Source organism: Cnephaeus nilssonii (assembly GCF_951640355.1).
Source record: "Cnephaeus nilssonii genome assembly, chromosome: 3".
Taxonomy (NCBI): Eukaryota; Metazoa; Chordata; class Mammalia; order Chiroptera; family Vespertilionidae; genus Cnephaeus; species Cnephaeus nilssonii.
In genome coordinates, this window is record NC_137074.1 from 93133408 (window position 1) to 93155374 (window position 21967).

At 40.7% G+C, this 21967-nt stretch overlaps 1 protein-coding gene across 1 annotated transcript in view; it reads left to right on the plus strand.

The window, feature by feature from the left end:
* GBE1 (1,4-alpha-glucan branching enzyme 1) overlaps positions 1-21967 on the plus strand; it is a 353762-nt gene that overhangs the window by 245979 nt on the left and 85816 nt on the right. The window contains exons 11-12 of the mRNA XM_079766240.1: positions 5399-5509; positions 10359-10530. Coding sequence (XP_079622366.1) covers positions 5399-5509; positions 10359-10530 — 283 coding nt within the window. The remainder of the gene's footprint in view (positions 1-5398; positions 5510-10358; positions 10531-21967) is intronic.

Genomic DNA, 21967 nt, shown 5'->3' on the forward strand with positions numbered 1-21967 from the left:
CTGATGGGCGTGGCTTGTGCATGTAGCAGAGTGATAGTTAATTTGCATATTACTCTTTTATTAGGTAGGAGGATAACTGTTTAAGTAATGGTGATATAAGTATTTAATGTATTCATTTATTTATTAATTCCACTAAATATTTACTGTGCACCTAGTATTTTTTAGCATATACAGTTTTCTAATTACTCTTTTTGTATTGAGAAAATTATAGATTTACATGCAGCTGTAAGAAATAATACCATGGGATCTGATATTCTCTTAGCAAGTATCCCTCCCAATGGTAACATCTTACAAAGCTACAGGACATCATCACAACCAGAATACTGACATTGATACAGTCATGATTCAGAATCCTTCCTTCACCTCAGGTTTCCTAAGGTTGCCTTTATAGCCACACCTATATCCCTCTTGCCCCCAATCACTTCCTAAGCTGTTAAAACCACTACGCTAATCTTCATTTCTATAATTTTGTCATTTCAAGAATGTTATATACATAGAATCATACAGTATATAACCTTTCTGGATTAACATATTTTCTCAGCAAAGTTCTCTGGAGATTCATCCAGGTTGTTGCATGTGTCAGCAGTATATTGCTTTTTACTGCTGAATAGTATTCCATGGTATGGATATACCACAGTTTGTTTAATCATTTACCCATGAAAAGACATCTGGATTGTTTCTAGGTTTTGCCTGTTATAAGAAAAGCTGCTATAAACATTTGTTTGCAGGTTTTTCTATGACCATAAGTCAGACCCTGGAATTAAGGCCCATTTCTTTTCATTACTTTAGGATAAATGCTCTAAAGTGCAATTACTGGATCATGTAGTTGGATATTTAATTTTTTAAGAAAATGCCACACTATTTCCAGAGTAGCTGCACCATTTTATATTCTCATCACCATTGTTGGAAGGATGCAGTTTCTGTACATCCTCCAACAATGGCACCTGGTGATGTCTTTTTAATTTTATTTTAGTTATATTAATAGATCTGTAGTGATACTTCACTGTGGTTATTTTGCATTTCTTTGATGGCATATAATGATGAATATCTTTTCTTTTTTTTTCCTTCTCTGTATTCTCTGGTAAAATGTCTGTTCCTGTCATTTGACTGTTTTCTAATTGGAACTTTTGTTTACTGTGAAATTATGAGTTTTCTGTGTATTCTATATTCAACTCCTTTGTTGGATATGTGGTTCACAGTCTGATTGTTTTTTCGTCCTCATCATGTAGGCTTTCATGGAGCAAAAGTTCCTTGTTTATTTTAAATTTAATTACTGCCAATTTATCTTTTTTATTTCATTTTATTATTTTAGTGGGATTTTAATTTTTAATTTTTAAAATTTCATTGTTGACTATATGACAGAGGTCCCTCTTTTGGTGTCCAGTCCAAGAACTCTTTGACTATGTTTTCTATTAAGCATTTAATATTTTTATTTTTACATTTAAGTTTGTGATCCATTTTGAGTTAATTTTTACACAATATGTAAGACTTAATCAATGTTTTCTTTTTTCCTGTGGGTGTCCAACTCTTCAGCCTGATTTGTTTAAAAAAAATAGGGTTGGGCAAAAGTAGGCTAACAGTTGGCATTGTGACATTCCTTTGAGTTAATAAAGCTATTTAATAACCATAACCTACATTTTTTTTCCATACAAACAACTGTAAACTTGCTTTTGCCCACCCCTGTATGTCTACCTTCCATTGTATTATTTTAGTACAGGCGTCCTCAAACTACGGCCCGCGGGCCACATGAGGGTGTTTTTGCCGTTTTGGTTTTTTTTTTACTTCAAAATAAGATATGTGCAGTGTGCATAGGAATTTGTTCATAGTTTTTTTTTAAACTATAGTCTGGCCCTCCAACGGTCTGAGGGACAGTGAACTGGCCCCCTGTTTAAAATGTTTGAGGACCCCTGTTTTAGTACATTTGTCAAAAATTAGTTATGCATATTTGTGTAGGTCTGTAACAGTTTCAAATTGTTGCTTTATCTAATTACCATGAACATCTTGATTTAAACCAACACAAATTTACAATCACGTAGTTTTTATATCTCTGTAGATCACAAATCTGAAATGGGTCTTCAGAGTCTAAAATACATCCCAGCGCTGGTTTCCTTGCTTCTGAAAGCCACCTATACTCCTTGGCTCATGGCCCTTTCTTTCATCTTCAAATCCAGCAGGGTAGCATCTTCAAGTCACCCGTTACTCTCACAAGTCGTGCCTCCTTTTTAGGAAGATCCCTGTAATTCATGGTATTCAGATTCTGGACATTAGGATGTGAACAACTATGGGTGACCATTATTCTGCCTAAGGCAGCCTGCCCTCTGGTGCCCAGTAATTCACAGAGCAGTTATGAGGAATGGCTAAGCACATCTGAATTCCATAGGGAAAAAATAGTCAGCAAAGGAAGATACAAGCAGGCCTGAACCCAATTTCTGCTCCCAAAATCTGCATTAGTTTTCTGTTGCTGCATAACACATTACTACACACTTAGCAACTTAAAACATTATTCAGTTATATCATGGTTTCTTCAGAGGACATTCATCATATTCAAGGCCCCACCCAGACTCTATGTAAAAGGTTGCACAAAGGTGTGAATATGAGGGAGCAGGAATCATGGGGCCACCCTAGAATTCTGTCTGTCACAGAGTGCAATTGACACTTTGAACAGAGAAATGAGCCCATGCAGAAAGATAGTAAAGGAAAAGAGGCTATTTTAAAGACGTGACTTTGAGGAGCACCAGCTTTTCTAGGGCTGACAGAGAAAGAGACTTTGCAGAATGCCCAGAGTGGTAGGAAAACCAAGCAATCAGAAGTTTTCACAGTGTAGATTAAGAAGGAAAGCATTTTATGGTGAAGGAAGGAGTTAGCCTTGTCAACATGTACAGCAAGTACTTGCCTAAGAAAGAGCAAGTACTGACCTGAGAGGAAATCATCTGAGATCTTGGCAAGGGCATTTGCATTGAAGTGGTGTTAAAAAGGCAGAGGCAGATTGAAGACTGAGTAGCAAATGCGTGGAGACAAAAATATGTGGTCTGTTGAGATGATACTTATTTTATTATTAGTGGCCCGGTGCATGAAATTTGTACACATGAAAAGGGAATTAATTAGAGGAAATATTTTAATATTGCTATTTGCCCTTTCTCTATAATAGAAGTGTCAGAGATTAAAGAAATTAGTAAAATATATATTAAAATCTTCTTCCTGTTAATAGTCTGGGGTGCACCGAGGGACCCAGAGTCAAGTCCCTGCCCACCTGCATGCACCTCGAAATCATGTGAGACCCAGACCTGGCCAGCCCCACCCCCATTGAGTGAGATCCAGACCTGGCCGGTATCACCCCCTCCAATCCCTGCTGGGCAAGGGGCACAACTTCAGGTCCACTGGCCTGGCGCCAGGCGGGGGGGTTGGGGGGGCGCGCAACCTCAAGTCCCCCGTCAAGCCATGCCAGGTGAGGGGTGCAGCCTCAGGTCGCCTGGCCCGGTGCCAGAGCGGGGGGCATGGCCTGAGGGCCCTCAGCCCGGCACCGGGACAGGGGGTGCAGCCTGAGGTTCCCCTTCAAGCCCCACTGGAGCAGGGGGTGCAGCCTGAGGTTCTCCATCAAGCCCCTCTGGGCGGGGGGAACAGCCTGAGGTCCCCTGTCGAGCCCCTCCAGGCTGGGGGCTCAGCCTCAGGTCCCATGGCCCGGTGCCAGGGCATGGGATGCGGCCTCAAGTACCCTAGCCTGGTGCCGGGGAGGGGGGCATGGCCTGAGGTCCCCCGGCCCAGTGCTGGGATGGGAGGTACGGCCTGAGGTTCCACATCAAGCCCCACCTGGCGGGGGGCACAGCCTCAGTAACCTGCTGATTGCTCCTTAAGGCTCGTTACTGCAACTTGGCCTCTGCTGTGGGGGCAGCCATCTTGTTATGGCCTGATGGTCAATTTTCATATTCCCTCTTTATTAGATAGGATAATTAGCCTTTAAACTTTTAATTATTATTTTTAAAGAGTGGAACAAAATGCTGTTCCTGCTATTTTTTTTTTAATGTAACCTGAAAATGTAGCAAGTATATCTCTGTTTTGTAGAAGTTACAGAAAGATATATTGCACAATAACACTTTCCTGTAGTTATTAATCAAGAGGTAGCAATTGTTACAGGGGAAAAATGGTTGCAAAAATCCTAAAGTGCAATGATCAAACCATCTGCACAAAAGTAAAAATACACCTGTGCACACACTAACACACACACACATTACACCAATGTCATTTTGGACAGTCTGCTTAAGAGCTGTGATTCAGAAAAAGTTTCAACAAAGATATCATTGCTATATGGGTGGGCTTATATCTCTGTCAAATATGTAATACTAGAGGCCCGGTGCATGAAATTTGTGCATAGAGGGGTGGGTGTCCTTCATCCCAGCCTGCACCCTCTCCAATCTGGCACCCCTCGAGGGATGTCCGACTGCCCATTTAAACAAGCAGTTGGAAATCCCTCTCACAATCCAGGACTGCTGGCTCCCAACTGCTCACATGCCTGCCTTCCTGATTGCCCCTAACCGCTTCTGCCTGCCAGCCTGATCACCCCCTAACCACTCCCCTGCCAGCCTGATTGATGCCTAACTGCTCCCCTGCCAGCCTGTTTGCCCCTAACTGCCCTCCCCTGCGACCTGGTCTCTCCCAACTGCCCTCCCCTGCTGGCCATCTTGTAGTGGTCATCTTGTGTCCACATGGGGGCAGGATCTTTTACCACATGGGGGCAACCATCTTGTGTGTTGGTTTGATGGTCTATCCTCATATTACTCTTTTATTAGATAGGATAGATAGGATAGAGGCCTGGTGCATGGGTGGGGGCCAGCTGGTTTGCCCTGAAGGGTGTCCCGGATCAGGGTGGGGGTTCCCTTGGGGCATGGGGCTGCCTGGGCGAGGGGCCTGTGGTGGTTTGCAGGCTGGCCACGCCCCCCAGCGACCCAAGCGGAGGCCCTGGTATCTGGGGTTTATTTATCTTCTACAATTGAAACTTTGTAGCCTGGAGCAGAGCCAAGCCTTCTGCTAGCTCTGTGGCTGCAGCCATTTCTGTTGGGATTTATTTATCTTCTATAATTGAAACTTTGTAGCCTTAAGCGGAGGCCTGGGATGGCCAGGGTGTGCGGAAAGCTTGGCCTCCTCCATTGCCGGGGAAACTCAAGCCTCCCTCCTGCTCTTTCCATGGCTGCAGCCATCTTGGTTGGGTTAATTTGCAAATTCGCTCCTGATTGGCTGTGGGCGTGGCTGGTGGGTGTGGCTTGTGGATGGAGTGGAATGATGGTTAATTTGCATATTACTCTTTTATTAGGTAGGATGGGTTGTTATGATGCATAAACTAAGTTTGGGATTTAATGTAGGAACTATAATGGATTATGCTAATTATGTTCTCTCTTACATCTAGCTACTTAAAGAGTTTAAAGATGAAGATTGGAATATGGGTGACATAGTGCACACACTCACAAACAGACGCTACCTTGAAAAGTGCATTGCTTATGCAGAGAGCCATGATCAGGTAAATGAGTATTTGTGTAAATTTGTCTCTCTGTATGTGAAAATTATTTATACTTTAAAAACATTTTAAAATTATTTTGTAAATCTATAATTTCAAGCTTCAAAATGCAGAGCCATTTTTGTACTGCCAAAATCTAATTAAAAAATTGTAAATGACAGTTGCAAGTGTTATCTTGCATGTTTTTCTTTGTTGTAATGAGAGGAATATTGGTGCTGATCCAGGTTAATTTTAATTTCCATTTTAACTTTCCTTCTAGAAGTTTTTTTTTATGCTTTTTGACAGGCTTTCCTCATTTTCCCCCAGTCACTAAAATCTGCTAACTGATCACTGTCCCCTCAGCTTCAGTCCATCTTCTCTGACAAAGCCTGAGGTGTTTTCCAAACAGCAAGTTTATTTTGTCAATCTAGACCTTCTGAGTAAAGCTTGTCCTTCAAGGTCATGCATAATTTGGTGTGAGCCAGAGTTTCTACCTTCATTCTCTGCTCAACTCGGTATCATTCTGTTCGTCACGGCTGCACAATTCCCCCCCATTCCTGAGCAGGCTACCCTGATTCCAGTCCTGTGCTTTTGCCCACACTGCTCCAAGTGCCTGCTTCACCTGGAAGCGCCTATAAAATACCCAACAGCCCGGCTCAGATACCAACATGCTCTCTGAAGCCTTCCGCTAGTCATCTAGGGCAAGAATAGTTGCTCCATCATTTATGTTCTCATCATGTTTTAGGCAGATAATGTGTTTTTATACCTTGGTAATTCCAGCCTTAGTACTGTGCCTGTGCCTAGTTAGTCACTCAATAAACATAAATACATAGGGGAAAATGGCCATTTAGTTACTTAAAACTATATTAATCCTCACATAAACAACATAAAATGTATTCTTTAAACATTAAAAATGAGAAAGTAAAATTTTAAAAATTATTTGTCATATACACAGTAAGAAAATTAAAGTTTGAGCAATAAGCTTCTCTTTTATTTCAGCAGAAATTTACAGATGGTTTTTCAGGTGTCTTCTCTAATTATTAAGCAAGTGTAAGTAGATCAGAGAGGTCAGCTACTAAGACCCATGGGCCAATTTCTGTGTGCTTCCTATTTTTGGTAAAGCTAATTGGAACACAGCCATTCTCATTCATTCTCATTATGTGTATAGCTGCTTTTAAGTAGCTGAGACAGAGAAAGTGGCCCATAATGCCTAAAATATGTACTATTTCGCCTTTATAGAAAGTGTGCTGACTCATGAATTAGACATATGTTAAATTTTGCATCTTTCAAATTGGAGCACTGCTATCTTTTCAACTTAAATTGGCTGTAAAGCAGATAAAATAAATATGAAAAAAAAACAGAACCAAAATAGTGCAGAATAATAAATGAATAATACTAATTTAAGGATGGGGAAAACCAGTCACCAGAAATATAACAATATGAAAATTAGAATACATACATAAATCATACCTTTCTGTTACATACTCCTAGCAGTTGTAGCACATTTTGAGTTTCCAGTATGTATTTATTATACAGGAATGAATGAAATAATAAATAAATGAATGGAATAAACAAACTGAAGATGAAACTGGTAGATTACTTTCATAAATATCCTCTAAAATGTATAGAAACATTATAGATTTATCTAGCATTATTTCATACCTTAAAGATTCAGGAAATTCTGCCTTGTATTATAGATTGTCAGGAATGTATAAAAAGATGAAATTTGCCTAGTTCTTTCTAAAAGCAAATGTCTAATACATCTAATAAAATTTATAAATATACAGGGTAGGTCAAAAGTATATTGACAGTTGTGAGTAGGGGTAAAACAGTTTATTCCTGTATTATTATCTATTAATTACTGTATTACTAGTATTTTCCATAAGAACAATTACAAACCTACTTTAGCCCCAATCCTGTATATTTATAAAATGAATAATATAGAAATGTATACATCATAGTAAAAATGTAACAGAATTGATCAAAATCAGAGATTACAGAAATAAGTAGTTATCCATAAAAATATAGACAATTCAAAACAAGTGGAGAGGAGAAATTGTTTAAAAAATAATGCTGTCAATTTAACAAATATATTTATATCTTATACATTGTTTTCAAATTCTTTTTAGCATTAGAGCCTATTTTCAAACTACACTCATATGGAACTCTGTTATATGTCAGATTGAAGCTATATTTTATTAGTATGTGTATTAGTTTGCTAGGGCTGCCACAACAAAACACCACAGACAGGGTGGCTTAAACAACAAATTTATTTCTCGTAGTGCTGGAGGCTACAAGTACAAGATCAAGGTGTCAGCAGGTTTAGTTTCTCCTGAGGCCTTTCTCCTAGGTTTGCAGGTGGCATTTTCTCTGTGTTCTCAATGGTCTTTCTCTGTGCACATTTATTCCTGGCGTGTTTTTCCCTATTCATATAAGGACACCACTCAGTGGATTAGGACCCCACCCTTATGACTCATTTAATCCTGATTACCACTTTACCCTGTCTCCAAATATAATCACATTGGTGATTGGGACTTCACCATGAATTTTTTGGGAAGCAGGAGGTATAGGGCTCAATTCAATTCACAACAGTTCACATTATTTGTATGTTTAGATTTAAAATATTTATGTAGAAGTCAGAGAACAAAGAGGTTGCAAAATAATTTGAACTCACATAACACAGATGACAATTACCATCTAATCAAACTTTGAAAATACTTGTGGCAAGAACCATACTCTGAGCCAATTCTTTCTTGGCCCACAGCATAAAGACAAGACTAATGGAATGAGTAGGTACCCTTGGAACAGTATATTTTAAAGACAAGTCATTTTAATTCAAAATAGATTACAGAGTATAACAGGTTTGTAAATAAATACATTTTTTTTAAACTGAAAATAATTGGAATAAGGTAATGGTTTAATCTCTATTATATGTTCCACCATGAATATTATTTTTTGTTAATAAAAAGAATTTGCATTAGTTAGCTGTTTCTAACCATGAATAATTCATGTTGTTATGAGGCCTCTCTTCTACTCAGGGTGTTTCTGAGTAACCTGCCCTATTTATCAAGTACTAGAGGCCCGGTGCATGAAAATTCATGCACTAGAGGCGGGTCCCTCAGCCCAGCCTGCCCCCTCTCACAGTCTGGGAGCCCCCAGGGGTGGGAGGCAACCTGGCAATCAGGGGAAGGTGATGCCCCCATCACACCTCTGATGCTGCCACTTCCGGCAGTGCAAGCCTCAGCCTGCCCTGGTTATCTGAGCCTCGGGTGGCCCTGGGCGGATGGGCAGCTGCCATTGGTGGCTTGCCTACACCTCAGGCATCAGCTGATCAGCCACCATCCGAGGCTTGCCTGCACCTCGGGCCAGCCGTGGGCAGCTGGGGGGATAAGGGGACTGGGGGATTCTGGAGGCATGTGCACGGAGCGGCCGGACCCGCCTGTGGGCAGGCACGGCTGTGCCACGCGCCTCCTGCCCTGGCAGGGCTAAAGTGATTGGGTGCCGCCATCTTGTAGCTGTGGGCGCCGCCATCTTTGAGGGCATGAGAGTCAATTAGCATATTCCTTCCTTATTGGCTGTGGGCACTGCCATCTTTGTGAGGGTGTGATGGTCAATTAGCATATTCCCTCTTTATTAGATAGGACTAGGAGCCCGTTGCACGAAGTTTCGTGCAATAGACTTTTCCTTCACCTGGCTGCCGGCACCAGTTATCCGCCAGCAGCAGTTTTCCTCTGGCCACCCGCCCGATCAGAGCGCCTCCCGCCAGCACGATCGGCCACCCTGAGATGAACTCCGATCGGGAGGCGCTCCGATCGGGCGGGTGGCCAGAGGAAAACTGCTGCTGGCGGAAAACTGGTGCCAGCGGCCATGCAATCGGCCACCCTGAGTTTCGCCACCAGCGTCTTCCGCAGCGCCGGCCTAAGCAGCGCCGGCCGTTTAAGCCGGCGGGAGGAGCGGGGGTTGGGGACTCGCGAGTCCCCGCCCCCCGCTCCTACCGCCAGCCAATCAGCCACCCTGAGTCCCGCCCCTGCGCCTCCAGCCAGCCCAATCATGGCCGTAGTGGAGTGATGGTAATTTGCATATTACCAATTTATTAGGTATGATTGTATTTTCATATAAAACAAAAAATTTTAGATTAAATGACAAATACAATGTGGAAGCAAACTTTACATTTCAAGAAAAAATTGTCAACCCTCTGCTGAAGGGGAGGAGAGTCCATTGTGCTATGTTTATATACATTTCATATATAAGTATATATAGACATATAAATACATGTACCTGCATATATATATATATATATATATATATATATATATATATAATAATATTTTTAAAAACTTACATTCTTTCAAAATAAATAAATCCATGGTATGCAAGCTATTTTAAATTCTCAACATTATAATAAACTAGAGGCTCGGTGCACAAATTTGTGCACGGGTTCTGGCGGATTGGGCCAGCTGGCCAGGGGTAGGGGCTGTGGGCGGCTGGCCGGCCAGCCCTGCCCCCTGCTCGAACTCCTAGTTGAACTCCTGGTCAAAGGGACAATTTGCATATTAGCCTTTTATTATATAGGATATTTATTTCAACTTCAGAAAATTTGAAGCATCTGCTCAGTTATAATAGGCAGCTGATCATGAATTTTTCACCAAACTCTTTTTAAAAAATCAAATCAATCCTAAAAACACGTGTTGATCTCTAACACATTTTACCAGCTCATCTTTAGCATTGAAAGTAATTATTGGCATATGTGTTACATTAATACTAATTCACACATCTCCCCTACATTGTTTTTCATCCTATACTATTCTGGTGTAAATCATAGCTGTTTCCTTCCTATTCCTTGTATTCACCTCAGTGACTTTTACTTCTGCAGGCACTCGTTGGGGATAAGACACTGGCATTTTGGTTGATGGATGCTGAAATGTATACCAACATGAGTGTTCTGACCCCTTTTACTCCAGTTATTGATCGTGGAATACAGCTTCATAAAATGATTCGACTCATTACTCATGCCCTTGGCGGAGAAGGCTATCTCAACTTTATGGGTAAGTATGAATTGAACACATAATCAAATCTGTGTTTAAAATGATAACTAATACTACATGTGCGTAAGTCATGCAGAATATTTTGCTTTGGCTGTTTAGGTTTAAAGTAGAAAATTACAACTTTATATCTTTAATATTCTGTCATGTGTAAAGTGCAAACATTAAATTGCTGTAAGACTGTTAAAACTAGTACATGATGTAAAAGCAGTGTAATAGCTGGTATTTTATTTAATACTAGAGGCCCAGTGCATGAAATTCATTCACAGGTAGGGTCCCTAGCGGCTGCCAGCTGCTAGCCGGGGCCTTCCTTCCCCCAGCTGCCAGGGCCTCCCTTCGAACCAGCCTTGGCCTGGCACTGCCCACTCACCTGCTCCAACATCCCACCACAGTCCTGCTCTCATCAGAGCCCATCGAGGCCGGCAGCACCTCCATGTCACCTGCTGCCAGTGCCATGTCACCGATGCCCACCATGTTCTGCGCCACCCCCTAGTGGTCAGTGCAGGTCTAACTCCGGGTCGGTTGAACTCCTACCCGTGGGGACAATTTGCATATTAGCCTTTTATTATATAGGGTTATTGACAAGTGAACTATTTTCAAAGCAGTTATATTTATCATGTCATAACATATTATGGATTCATGCACCGGAGGGGTCACTTGGCCTGACCTGTGGGGATTGGGCCAAACTGGCTCTCCAACATCCCCTGAGGGGTCCTGGATTGTGAGAGGGCACAGGCCAGGCTGAGGGACCCCACCAGTGTACGATCGGGGCAGAGGAGGGACCACGGGAGGGCTCCAGGGCGTGTCTGGCCCATCTCGCCCAATCCAGATCGGCCGGTCCCCAGCAGCAAACTAACCTACCACTCAGAGCCCCCTGGTGGCCAGTGCACAACATAGCAACTGGTCAAACAGTCGAATGAACGGTTGAACACTTAGCATATTAGGATATTATTATATAGCATTAGAGGCCTGGTGCACAAAATTCGTGTATGGGGGGGGGGTCCCTCAGCCCAGCCTGCACCCTCTCACAGGCCAGGACCCCATGGGGGATGTCCGCCTGCCAGTTTAGGTCCAATCCCCTGGCCATCAGGCCTAATCAATATAGAAATTAAAAAGCGGAGGCTTTCGAAAGGCCTTGCGCCGGAGCAGACAGCCGGCCAGGTCCCCCGCTTTGGCCTTTGATCGCGGGGACCTGGCCGGCTGTCCGCCGGTGCCCCAGGCCTTCCGAAAGCCTCCGGCAGCCATGGTACAGACGCTGAGCTCGCGGCGCCAGTGGCGCCGCGAGCTCAGCGTCCTGCTGGCCCAATCAGCTACCCCGGCCACCCTGAGTCCCGCCCCCTGCGCCTCCTGCTGGCCCAATCGTGGGCGTAGCGGAGTGATAGTAATTTACATATTACCATTTTATTATGTAGGATGTGAATGCCATGGCCCAGGATATTATGATGGGCAAAGAAATGTTTTTTTAAAATATGAGTGTTCAAAGTTCATTATTGTCTGAAGATTCTTGATTGATAAAACATGTAAATAAATTTATACAGTTTTCTCTTCTATTTGGTTAACAAAGTCCATTTGAACATTTGAATTTTAGGAGATTTTGCCAGCTTTTCAGCTAGAGAGAGACAGCTTGATAATGTATATAGGAGGCTAGCTTACTTTTATTTTCTTTTTAATTTCTATATTGATTAAGGTATTATATATGCGTCCTTATCACCCCATTTCCCCCCATTCCCCACTCATGCCGTCACACCCCTGTTGTCTGTGTCCTTTGGTTAGGCTTATATGCATGCATACAAGTCCTTTGGTTGATCTATCCCCCTTCCCCCCACCCTCCCCTACCTTCCCTCTGAGGTTTGACAGTCTGATCGATGTTTCTCTGCCTCTGGATCTGTTTTTGTTCATCACTTTATGTTGTTCATTATATTCCATAAATGAATGAGATCATGTGATATTTATCTTTCTCTGCCTGGCTTATTTCACTTAGCATAATGCTTTCCAGTTCCACCCATGATGTTGCAAATTGTAAGAATTCCTTTTTTTTTTACAGCAGCATAGTATTCCATTGAGTAGATGTACCACAGTTTTTTAATCCACTCATCTGCTGATGGGCACTTAGGCTATTTCCAGATCTTAGCTATGGTGAATTGTGTTGCTATGAACATAGGGGTGCATATATCCTTTCTAATTGGTGTTTCTAGTTTCTTGGGATATATTCCTAGAAGTGGGATTACTGGGTCAAATGGGAGTTCCATTTTTAACTTTTTGAGGAAACTCCATACTGTTTTCCACAGTGGCTGCACCAGTCTGCATTCCCACCAGCAGTGCACGAGGGTTCCTTTTTCTCCGCATCCTCGCCAGCACTTGTCCTTTGTTGATTTGTTGATGCTAGTCATTCTGACAGGTGTAAGATGGTACCGCATTGTCGTTTTGATTTGTATTTCTCGGATAATTAGTGACTTTGAGCATGTTTTCATATGTCTCTTGGCCTTCCTTCTGTCTTCTTTCAAAAAGTATCTATTTAGGTCTGTTGCCCATTTTTTTTATTGGGTTGTTTATCTTCCCTTTGTTAAGTTGTATGAGTTCCCTGTAAATGTTGGAGATTAAACGCTTATCGAGATAACATGGGGAAATATGTTCTCCCATACAGTGGACTTTCTTATAGTTTTATTGATGGTTTCTGTTGCTGTGTAAAAGCTTTTTATTTTGATGTTGTCCCATTTGTTTATTTTCTCTTTAGTTGCCATTGCCCTAGGACAGTGGTCGGCAAACCACGGCTCGCGAGCCACATGCGGCTCTTTGGCCCCTTGAGTGTGGCTAGGCATTAGAACCACTTCTTTAAAATAGACTCGCCCAGGCTGAAAACCAACTTCTGCACATGGGCCACGAAGTTTCAATCGCACTGTACGTGCGTGCCCGCATGTGGTATTTTATGGAAGAGCCACACTAAAGGGGCCAAAGTGCCGCATGTGGCTCGCGAGCCGTGGTTTGCTGACCACTGCTCTAGGAGGAGGCAGTATCGGTGAAGAAATTGCTTTGGCATATGTCTGAGATTTTGCTGCCTGTGGATTCCTCTAGTATTTTTATGGTTTCTCGTCTTATGTTTAAATTCTTTATCCATTTTGAGTTTATTTTTGTGTATGGTGTAAGTTGATGGTCTAGTTTCATTTTTTTGCATGCATCTGTCCAATTTTCCCAACACTATTTATTGAAGAGACTGTCTTGACTCCATTGTATGTTCATGCCTCCTTTGTCAAATATTAATTGAGCATAATGGTTTGGGTCGATTTCTGGGTTCTCTATTCTATTCCATTGGTCTATATGTCTGTTCTTGTGCCAGTACCAGGCTGTTTTGAAAACAGTGGCTTTGTAATACAGCTTGATATTTGGTATTGAAATCCCATCTACTTTGATCTTCTTTCTCAGAATTGCTGCAGTTATTTGGGGTCTTTTTTTATTCCAGATGAATTTTTGGAGAGTTCGTTCTAGGTCTGTGAAATATGCCGTTGGTATTTTAATGGGGAGTGCATTGAAGCTATATATTGCTTTGGGTAGTATGGACATTTTAATTATGTTGATTCTACCAATCCATGAACATGGTATGTTCTTCCATCTGTTTATGTTCTCCCTCTATCTCTTTTTTCAGTGTCCTGTGGTTTTCCCTGTATAGGTCTTTTACCTCCTAAGTTAAGTTTATTCCTAGGTATCTTAATTTTTTTTGGTGCGATGGTAATGGGATTGCTTTTTTAGTCTCTCTTTCTGTATTTTCCCTATTGGTGTATAGAAATGCCATAGATTTCTTGGCGTTAATTTTGTATCCTGCTACATTGCCAACTTCATTTACTAAGTCTAATAATTTTTTGATGGAGTCTTTAGGGTTTTCTATGTACAGAATCATGTCATCTGCGAATAAGGACAGTTTTACTTCTTTTCCAATTTGGATGCCTTTTATTTCTTCTTCTTGTCTAATTGCAATGGTTAGTACTTCCAGTACTATGTCGAACAAGAGTGGTGAGAGTGGGCATCAAAGTCTTGTTCCTGTTCTTAGGGGAAATGGTTTTAGTTTTGGCCCATTGAGTATAATGTTGGCTGTGGGTTTGTCATATATGGCTTTTATTATGTTGAGGTATGATCCTTCTATTCCCACCTTGCTGAGAGTTTTTTGCAAGAAAGAGAGTTGGATTTTGTCAAATGCTTTTCTGCGACAATTGATATGACTATGTGATTTTTATCTCTCAATTTGTTTCTGTGATGTATCGCGTTTATTGATTTGCGGACATTGTACCATTCTTGCATCCCCGGTATAAATCCTCCTTCGTCATGGTGTATGACCTTTCTGATGTACTGCTGGATCCGATTTGCTAGAATTTTGTTGAGGATTTTGACATCTATGTTCATGAGGGATATTGGTCTGTAATTCTCTTTCATTGTGTTGTCTTTATCTGGTTTTGGTATTAGGGTGATGCTGGCTTCATAGAAGGAGCTTTGAAGTGTTACTTCTCTTGAATTTTTTGGAATAGTCTGAGGAGGATAGGTTTTACTTCTTCCTTGAATGTTTGGTAAAACTCCCCTGAGAAGCCATCTGGCCCAAAGCTTTTGCTTGCTGGAAGCTTTTTAATGACTGCTTCAATATCTTCCATAGTTATTGGCCTATTGCGATTTTTAGATTCTTCCTGATTGAGTTTTGGGAGGTTGTATTTTTCTTGGACTATGTCCATTTTATCCATGTTGTCTAGTTTGTTGGAATAGAGTTGTTCATAGTATTTTTTAATAATCCTTTGTATTTCAGTGTGGTCTGTTGTTATTTCACCTCTTTCATTTCTGATTTTGTTTATTTGGGTCCTCTCTGCTTCTTGCTGAGCCTGGCGAGATGTTCATCAATCTTGTTTATCCTTTCAAAGAACCAGCTCTTGGTTTCATTGATCTTTTATATTGTTGTGTGTTTTTTTTTGTCTCTATGTCATTTATTTCTGCCCTAATCTTTATTATCTCCTTCCTTCTGCTCACTCTGGGCTATTCTTGTTGCTCTCTTTCCAATTCTTTAAGTTGTAGAGTTATATAATTTACTATTTTTTTTTTTTTTTTGAGGTAGGCCTGTAGAGTTATAAACTTCCCTCTCAGGACTGCTTTTATTCTGTCCCATATATTTTGGGTTGTGTTTTTATTGTCATTAGTTTACAGGATGTTTTAAATTTCTTCTTTGATCTCTTTGGTAACCCAATCATTGTTTAATAGCATGCTATTCAGCTTGTAAGTGTTTGAATTTTTTAGACTGTCTTTATTATAGTTAATTTCTCATATTATGCCATTTTGGTCTGAGAAGATGCTTGATATGATTTCAGTCTTCTTGAATTTGAAGAGACTTTGCCTTTGACCCAATATGTGGTATATTTTTGAAAATATTCCATATGCACTTGAGAAGAACATATATTCCATGGCTTTGGGTGAAATATTCTGAAGATATCAATTAAGTCCATCTGATCTAGTGAGTCATTTAGGATTGATGTTTCTTTGCTGATTTTTTATTTAGAGGATTTATTCAGTTGTGTCAGTGGAGTATTAAAGTCCCCTACTATGACTGTGTTGCTATCCTTCTCTCTCTTGATATCATCCAGAAGTTGTTTTATGTATTTGGGTGCTCCTTTATTGGGTGCATATATGTTTACTAAAGTTATATCTTCTTGTTGAATTCCTCCCTTTAGTATTATGTAGTGGCCTTCCTTACCTCTTGTTATGGCCTTTACTTTGAGGTCTATTTTGTCAGATATAAGTATTGCAACCCCAGCTTTTTTCTCATTTCCATTTGCCTGACAAAATTTTTTTCATCCCTTCACTCTCAGTCTGTGTGAATCTTTTGTTCTGTGGTGGGTGTCTTGCAGACAGGAAATATATGGGTCATGTTTTCTTATCCTTTCAGCTACCCTATGTCTTTTGATTGGAGCATTTAATCCATTTACGTTTAATGTTATTATTGATAAGTACTTGTTTGTTTGTCCTCATTTTTTTTCTTAATGTTTGTGTTTCTTCTTGCCTTTCTGTTTTGTCTTTTTACAGCAGTCCCTTTAGCATTTATTCCATTGCTGGCTTGGTGGTAATAAACTCTGAGAGCCCTTTTTTGTCTGTGAAGCTCCTGATTCCACCTTCAATTTTGAATGATAGCATTGCTGGGTATAGTATTCTTGGATTCAGTCCCTTGTTTTGCATCACTTTGTATATTTCATTCCACTCCCTTCTGGCCTGGTGTGTTTCTGTTGAGAAATCAGTTGACATTCTAATAGGAGATCCCTTCTAGGTAACTTTCTGTGTCTCTCTGGTAGCCTTTCAGATTCTTACTTTGTTATTGGTGTTTGCCAATTTAATTGTGATGTGTCTTGGTGTTGGTCTTTTGGGGTTCATCTTGTTTGGGACTCTTACGTGCTTCTTGGACTTACGTAGTTTTTTCTTGTCAATATCAGGGAAGTTTTCTGTCATTATTTCTTCAAACAGGTTTTCTATTCCTTGCTTCTCTTCCTCTCCTTCTGGAGCCCCTATTATGCGAATGTTGTTTTGTTTTGTGTTTTCTCACAGCTCCCTTAGGCTCTCCTCTTGCTTTTTAAATTTCTTTCCAGTTGCTGCTGTGTTTGTGTGTTTTTTTCTACCTTGTCTTCCAATTTGCTTATGTGGTCCTCAGCCTCTTGTAGTCTACTGTTTAAGCCTTCCATTTTGTTCTTTATTGCTGCTATGTCATTCTTCATTTCCTCTTGGTTCCTTTTCATGTCTATGGACAGGTATCCAAGATGAGGGAATTCAGAATTTCTACTGCCGGGGGAGTGTATCTTTGTTTGTCCAAGATTTCACCTATTGGGGGCTCACAGAGGCTCCCAAGAGCGTCCTGTTGATTGATGGGCTCAGGGGACCTGCTTGCTGGAAATGCAGGACTGTGGCAGTGCCTTTGCCGGTGGTGCAGAGCTCTGACGCATTCTTGAGGGGCCCTGCCGCTGAAGTTGCGCAGCTGAGGTGTCTGTGGGCAGTTATTTAGGAAGAGGGAATTCAGAATTTCTACTGTTGGCAGCGCGTTCTTGTCTGTACAAAATCACACCAAGCCAGGGCTCACAGTGGCTCCCAAGAGCAGCCTGTGGAGTGGTGTGCCCTGGAGGTTTGCGCACTGTGGTGTCTGGAGGTCTACCACTGGGGAGGGGTAAGTCGCATTTACGCTGTGGGAGCAGTGCACCTTTGGAAGTGGAGGTCCCAGGGTCCGCGGGTCTGTGGGTGGGGCAGCAGGATTTTGGCTGGAGTGGCTGCCGGGTCGTGAGCAATGTCCAAGGCCTGTCTGGGTGGTGGTGCTGGTGAGTTCCTAGAAGAGGCTGCTCTCCCCTTCAAGATGGCGTGGACTCCGTAACCGAGTCCCAGTATAATAGTGCTACAGATTTTGATTGTTTTCCTATCAGAAAAGTCTTCTTCATCCACAAAGTCTTCTGTCACCAAGTCTTTGGAAATTTTCTGTGGCGCAGAATGGCTCCCCAGCTCCTACTCCCTGAATCCTCCTCCTCCCCTCCTCTTTCTCTCTCTCTCCCTCAGTCTCTGCCGGGCACTCGCAGAAGCCCTGACTTTCTTTTCTATAGTAAAAGCCCAAGTACTTCAAATTAACTAATTTCTTTCTGGAAAATTTTATAAAGAATCTCAGATTGGTCTTTTAAAAGTTTCTATTTTGATGAGGCTATGCTTATCAAAAATGCTGGAGAATGAATGTTAGTGTTTTTGTAAGACTGATTCCTAGAGGGAAACTTAAGAGAAGGGAAACTGACATTTATCAAATCTCTGTCATGTGCCAGGCCTGACCTTCAAGTCCACCACCCCCACTCCTACATTCTTCTTTCACCCTCTGGGTGAGAAAATAAAATTCATTTTGGTCTTAGAAGGAACCAAAGATTGATGTGTCCTCCACTTTCTTATCTTCCTATCTCATTCAATTACTAAATCCTCAGGCCCTGAACACAAATGACCATGTTTTTAACCAGTCATGTGTATAGGCAAGTTCAAAAATTCCTTCTCCTCCACCAGAGAGGAGTCTCAGAGTATGCCATATTTTTAATCATACATGCAATTGCACTCAACAGTTCATGTACATTTAAGTAGCCTTCTAGCTATCCCTTATTACATTGTTCTGTTGAATTCTTGCATGTATTTTTCAAGTTGTAATTAGATGTTTATGTTTATGTTAGCTTATGCATTTGTTGTCTCACTCCTCCACTAAGCTCATGAAACCAGGGGCTCTAACTGTTTAATTCATCATTGTACGCCCAGGATCTGCACCCTGTCCAGAGTTTGCTTTCAATAAAGATATGCTGAATTGGGAGAAAATAAAAATAAAACGCTTCTATTTTTTTTGGTTTTGTTTTGTTAGCTTTTGGTTAGAAAGCCAAGCCCAATAAATCATACACTAAATTTTACCTGCATGACTATGCCTCTGGGTGCATTCCTCTTCTCTCAGGATCATCAGAACATGTTAATATTCCTAACCTGCCAGGAGGTATCCTTTCTGACCTGTGAGACTGCACTGTGCCAGCCAAGCACCTGACCACATTTCCTGAGGGAATTAGCAGGCATTGTATCCAGAAGTAAAATCAGCTTCAGTTCTTTAAAAGTAACTGGTTCTCCATGACATAATGAGTGTCACTCATAAATATGGCCATTCCAGCAAGGCCTTAGTTACACAATTGTTTTATTCAATTATATTCTGATAAAAATAACCTGTGCAGATAACGATGTCTCCATGTAAAGCAAGGAGAACTGGGGGTTAAGGAGAGATTTTTAATGTTATATTCCATTTACAAAAGCAGAGTCTGTAAAGTTGTTACAGTCTGTAGATAGTGTAAGAAAAATAATGAAAAGGGCTATCGGGTTTGCTTAGAAACTGCAACACTTTTCCAAATAAAACCAAACTAAAGTAGACCTCAGAGTTCCTGCAGCCAGTTCTATATGAAGCTCACGCTTCTGAAAATTCTAGAAATCCTGGCTCAGTCTATTGCTTTACGCTGGAAATTGTGAAAAACTATTAGATATGTGACTACCTTAATCAATTTAAAACTCGGAAGCCCATACCTTAGAGTGGGGAGTGTCAATAGTTTGAAGTAACTAGCAGGTCCTTTTCCTGAGACCGCCCTCCTTTGTTGCAGTTCTAACCTGTAGCACGTCATTGACCTCCCGGCAAGCATCTGATTAAAATAAAACTGTTTGCAGATGACAGACTGAGTGGGCCTAGGGAATTTAATATTGATAACTTTCACGTAAGGAAGGTCTGATGGAAGTTCACAATGAGAACTACTTCCTGAGTCTTGGTCAGTATTATCCCTGAGCGTCCAGGAACTTAAAAATTCTGTGAAATGTTTATATTAATATCACATTAATTGTACATATTCACTTAGGGCAGGTCAAACATCTGTTCTCTTTTGGAAACTCTTCTCATGGAACTTTCAATAGTAACACAACCAATAAACACATTTCTAGCATCTCTTTCTATAATGTCTGTAAATTAACCATACTTGTGATATCAAATATAATGTTGAGGCTATTCTTTGATATAGGACTCAGCAACCCTTTGAAGATTTATTCTTTTATCCTCCAAATAAATGGCTTCTAATATTTAACTCCAATATATCACCTTTTTTTATTCTTTCTATCTCAATATCTTATGTAAGTCTTGCATATCTCTAACTTTAAAATCTGTAATTTCCATTTTTTTCATAGAAATGTAGTTTTATTTCAATAGAGACATGCTGAATATAAAGGGCTAAAATAAATGAGTAATCATTAACATAAAATAATAGAACATTTTAATAAAAATTAATATTTTTTCTTGTACATTAACTTACCAGACACCGAATAACTGTACAATTAATAAGCATAACACAAAAAAACTATTTTTCTTGTTCTCCCAAAGCGAAATAGTTCCTATTGTGCACAGATGCCTTTAATTCTGATTATTGATTTTTGAAATTTTATATTTCCCCATGAGCTATTATGACTTTAAATATGTATCTTTTTTTGTTGTTGTTCCTTTTTCTGATCATGTTTCTGTTCAGCTTTCTGACTTCAATGATTACAATGCCTTCCAGCTGAACTGTAAGGCTTGTGTGTATAGTCTCCTGTGGGTTTCCACATTGATGGCTTGGCTGGAGCCAAGGAGGCCTTCTTTCAGTTATTGAATGTACCAACCTCTGAACTCTGTACGTGTTGCTGTTCTCACTCTTGGAGTCATCCCACTCAAACACTCCCTTCCTTATTTGACCATATCCTTTATTTACAACTCTCACCTGCTAGCTTTCCTATTATACTTTTTTATAGCACTGTATATTGCCTTTCATGATACTTAACAAAATTACATTTGAAAAACTATTTAGTGTATGATTCCCTTGATAAAATTAAAACTCAGTGAAAATAGAGGTCATCAGTGTCTTATTCACTATGATATCTTCATGAAGTAGTAGCAACTAGCACAATAATTAGCACATCACAAGACTTGCACATTTTAATATGCAATAATAAAAGGGTAATATGCAAATTGACCCTAATGGCAGAACGACCACTGGACCAATCACCATGAGGCGCACTGACTACCTCTTGGTTTCTCTCCCCAGCCGGAGGCTCTGATTGCCTGTTGGCCACCCATGGCGGGGGCAGGGCTGGCAAGCGGGCGGGAACAGCTGACCTCTCGGTCCCTTCCCCCCACCGTCAGGCACCCATCACCCAATGGCGAACGGGGAACCTTGGGGTGGGTGGAGGTGGGGGGCAGGGCCAGCTGCGGGCAGCTGGGGATGATGGCCCTGATCACAGGCCAGGCCTATGGACCGTACCCGTGCACGAATTTCGTATGCCGGGCCTCTGTGTGTAATATTTTTAGCAGCAGTTCGTTAGATGCAATCACCAATTGTAGTTTCAAGCAAAGTAATTTTTTCAAGTGGTATATAAGAAATTAATATTTTAAAAAATCAAATTAAGAAATTCTTCAAGACTGAGGAACAACCTGATAGTTCACTTATGTTTTAGACATTTTTAAACTTGTTAACTATCTGGAATTTTAATTTTATTTCCCTCTAATAAAGAAATGGTGACTTAAAAGGAGTAAAATGGCAACACATTTTTGTAGTTTTTTAATTAACCCATGTTTATAAAAATTTGGCAGGCATTTAAATATGTGTTTATCAAAAATCATTAAGGTAAATAATGGGATTTTCTCAGAATTATACCAGTTTTGCTGTTTTGTTTTGTTTGCTTTTGTCTTATGTACTGCTAATTTTTGAGCTTTAAAAAAACTTTACTCTAGCTAATGCAGAGGAACATTTGCTATGAACTTTTTGATTTGCTAAGTTATGCTAATTGGTAATGAATAAATGCATGTATATTTCCTGTTCTTCTGTCATGTAGTCATATAAAAGAATTGAATATAGAAGAGGGAAGCAGGAATGGC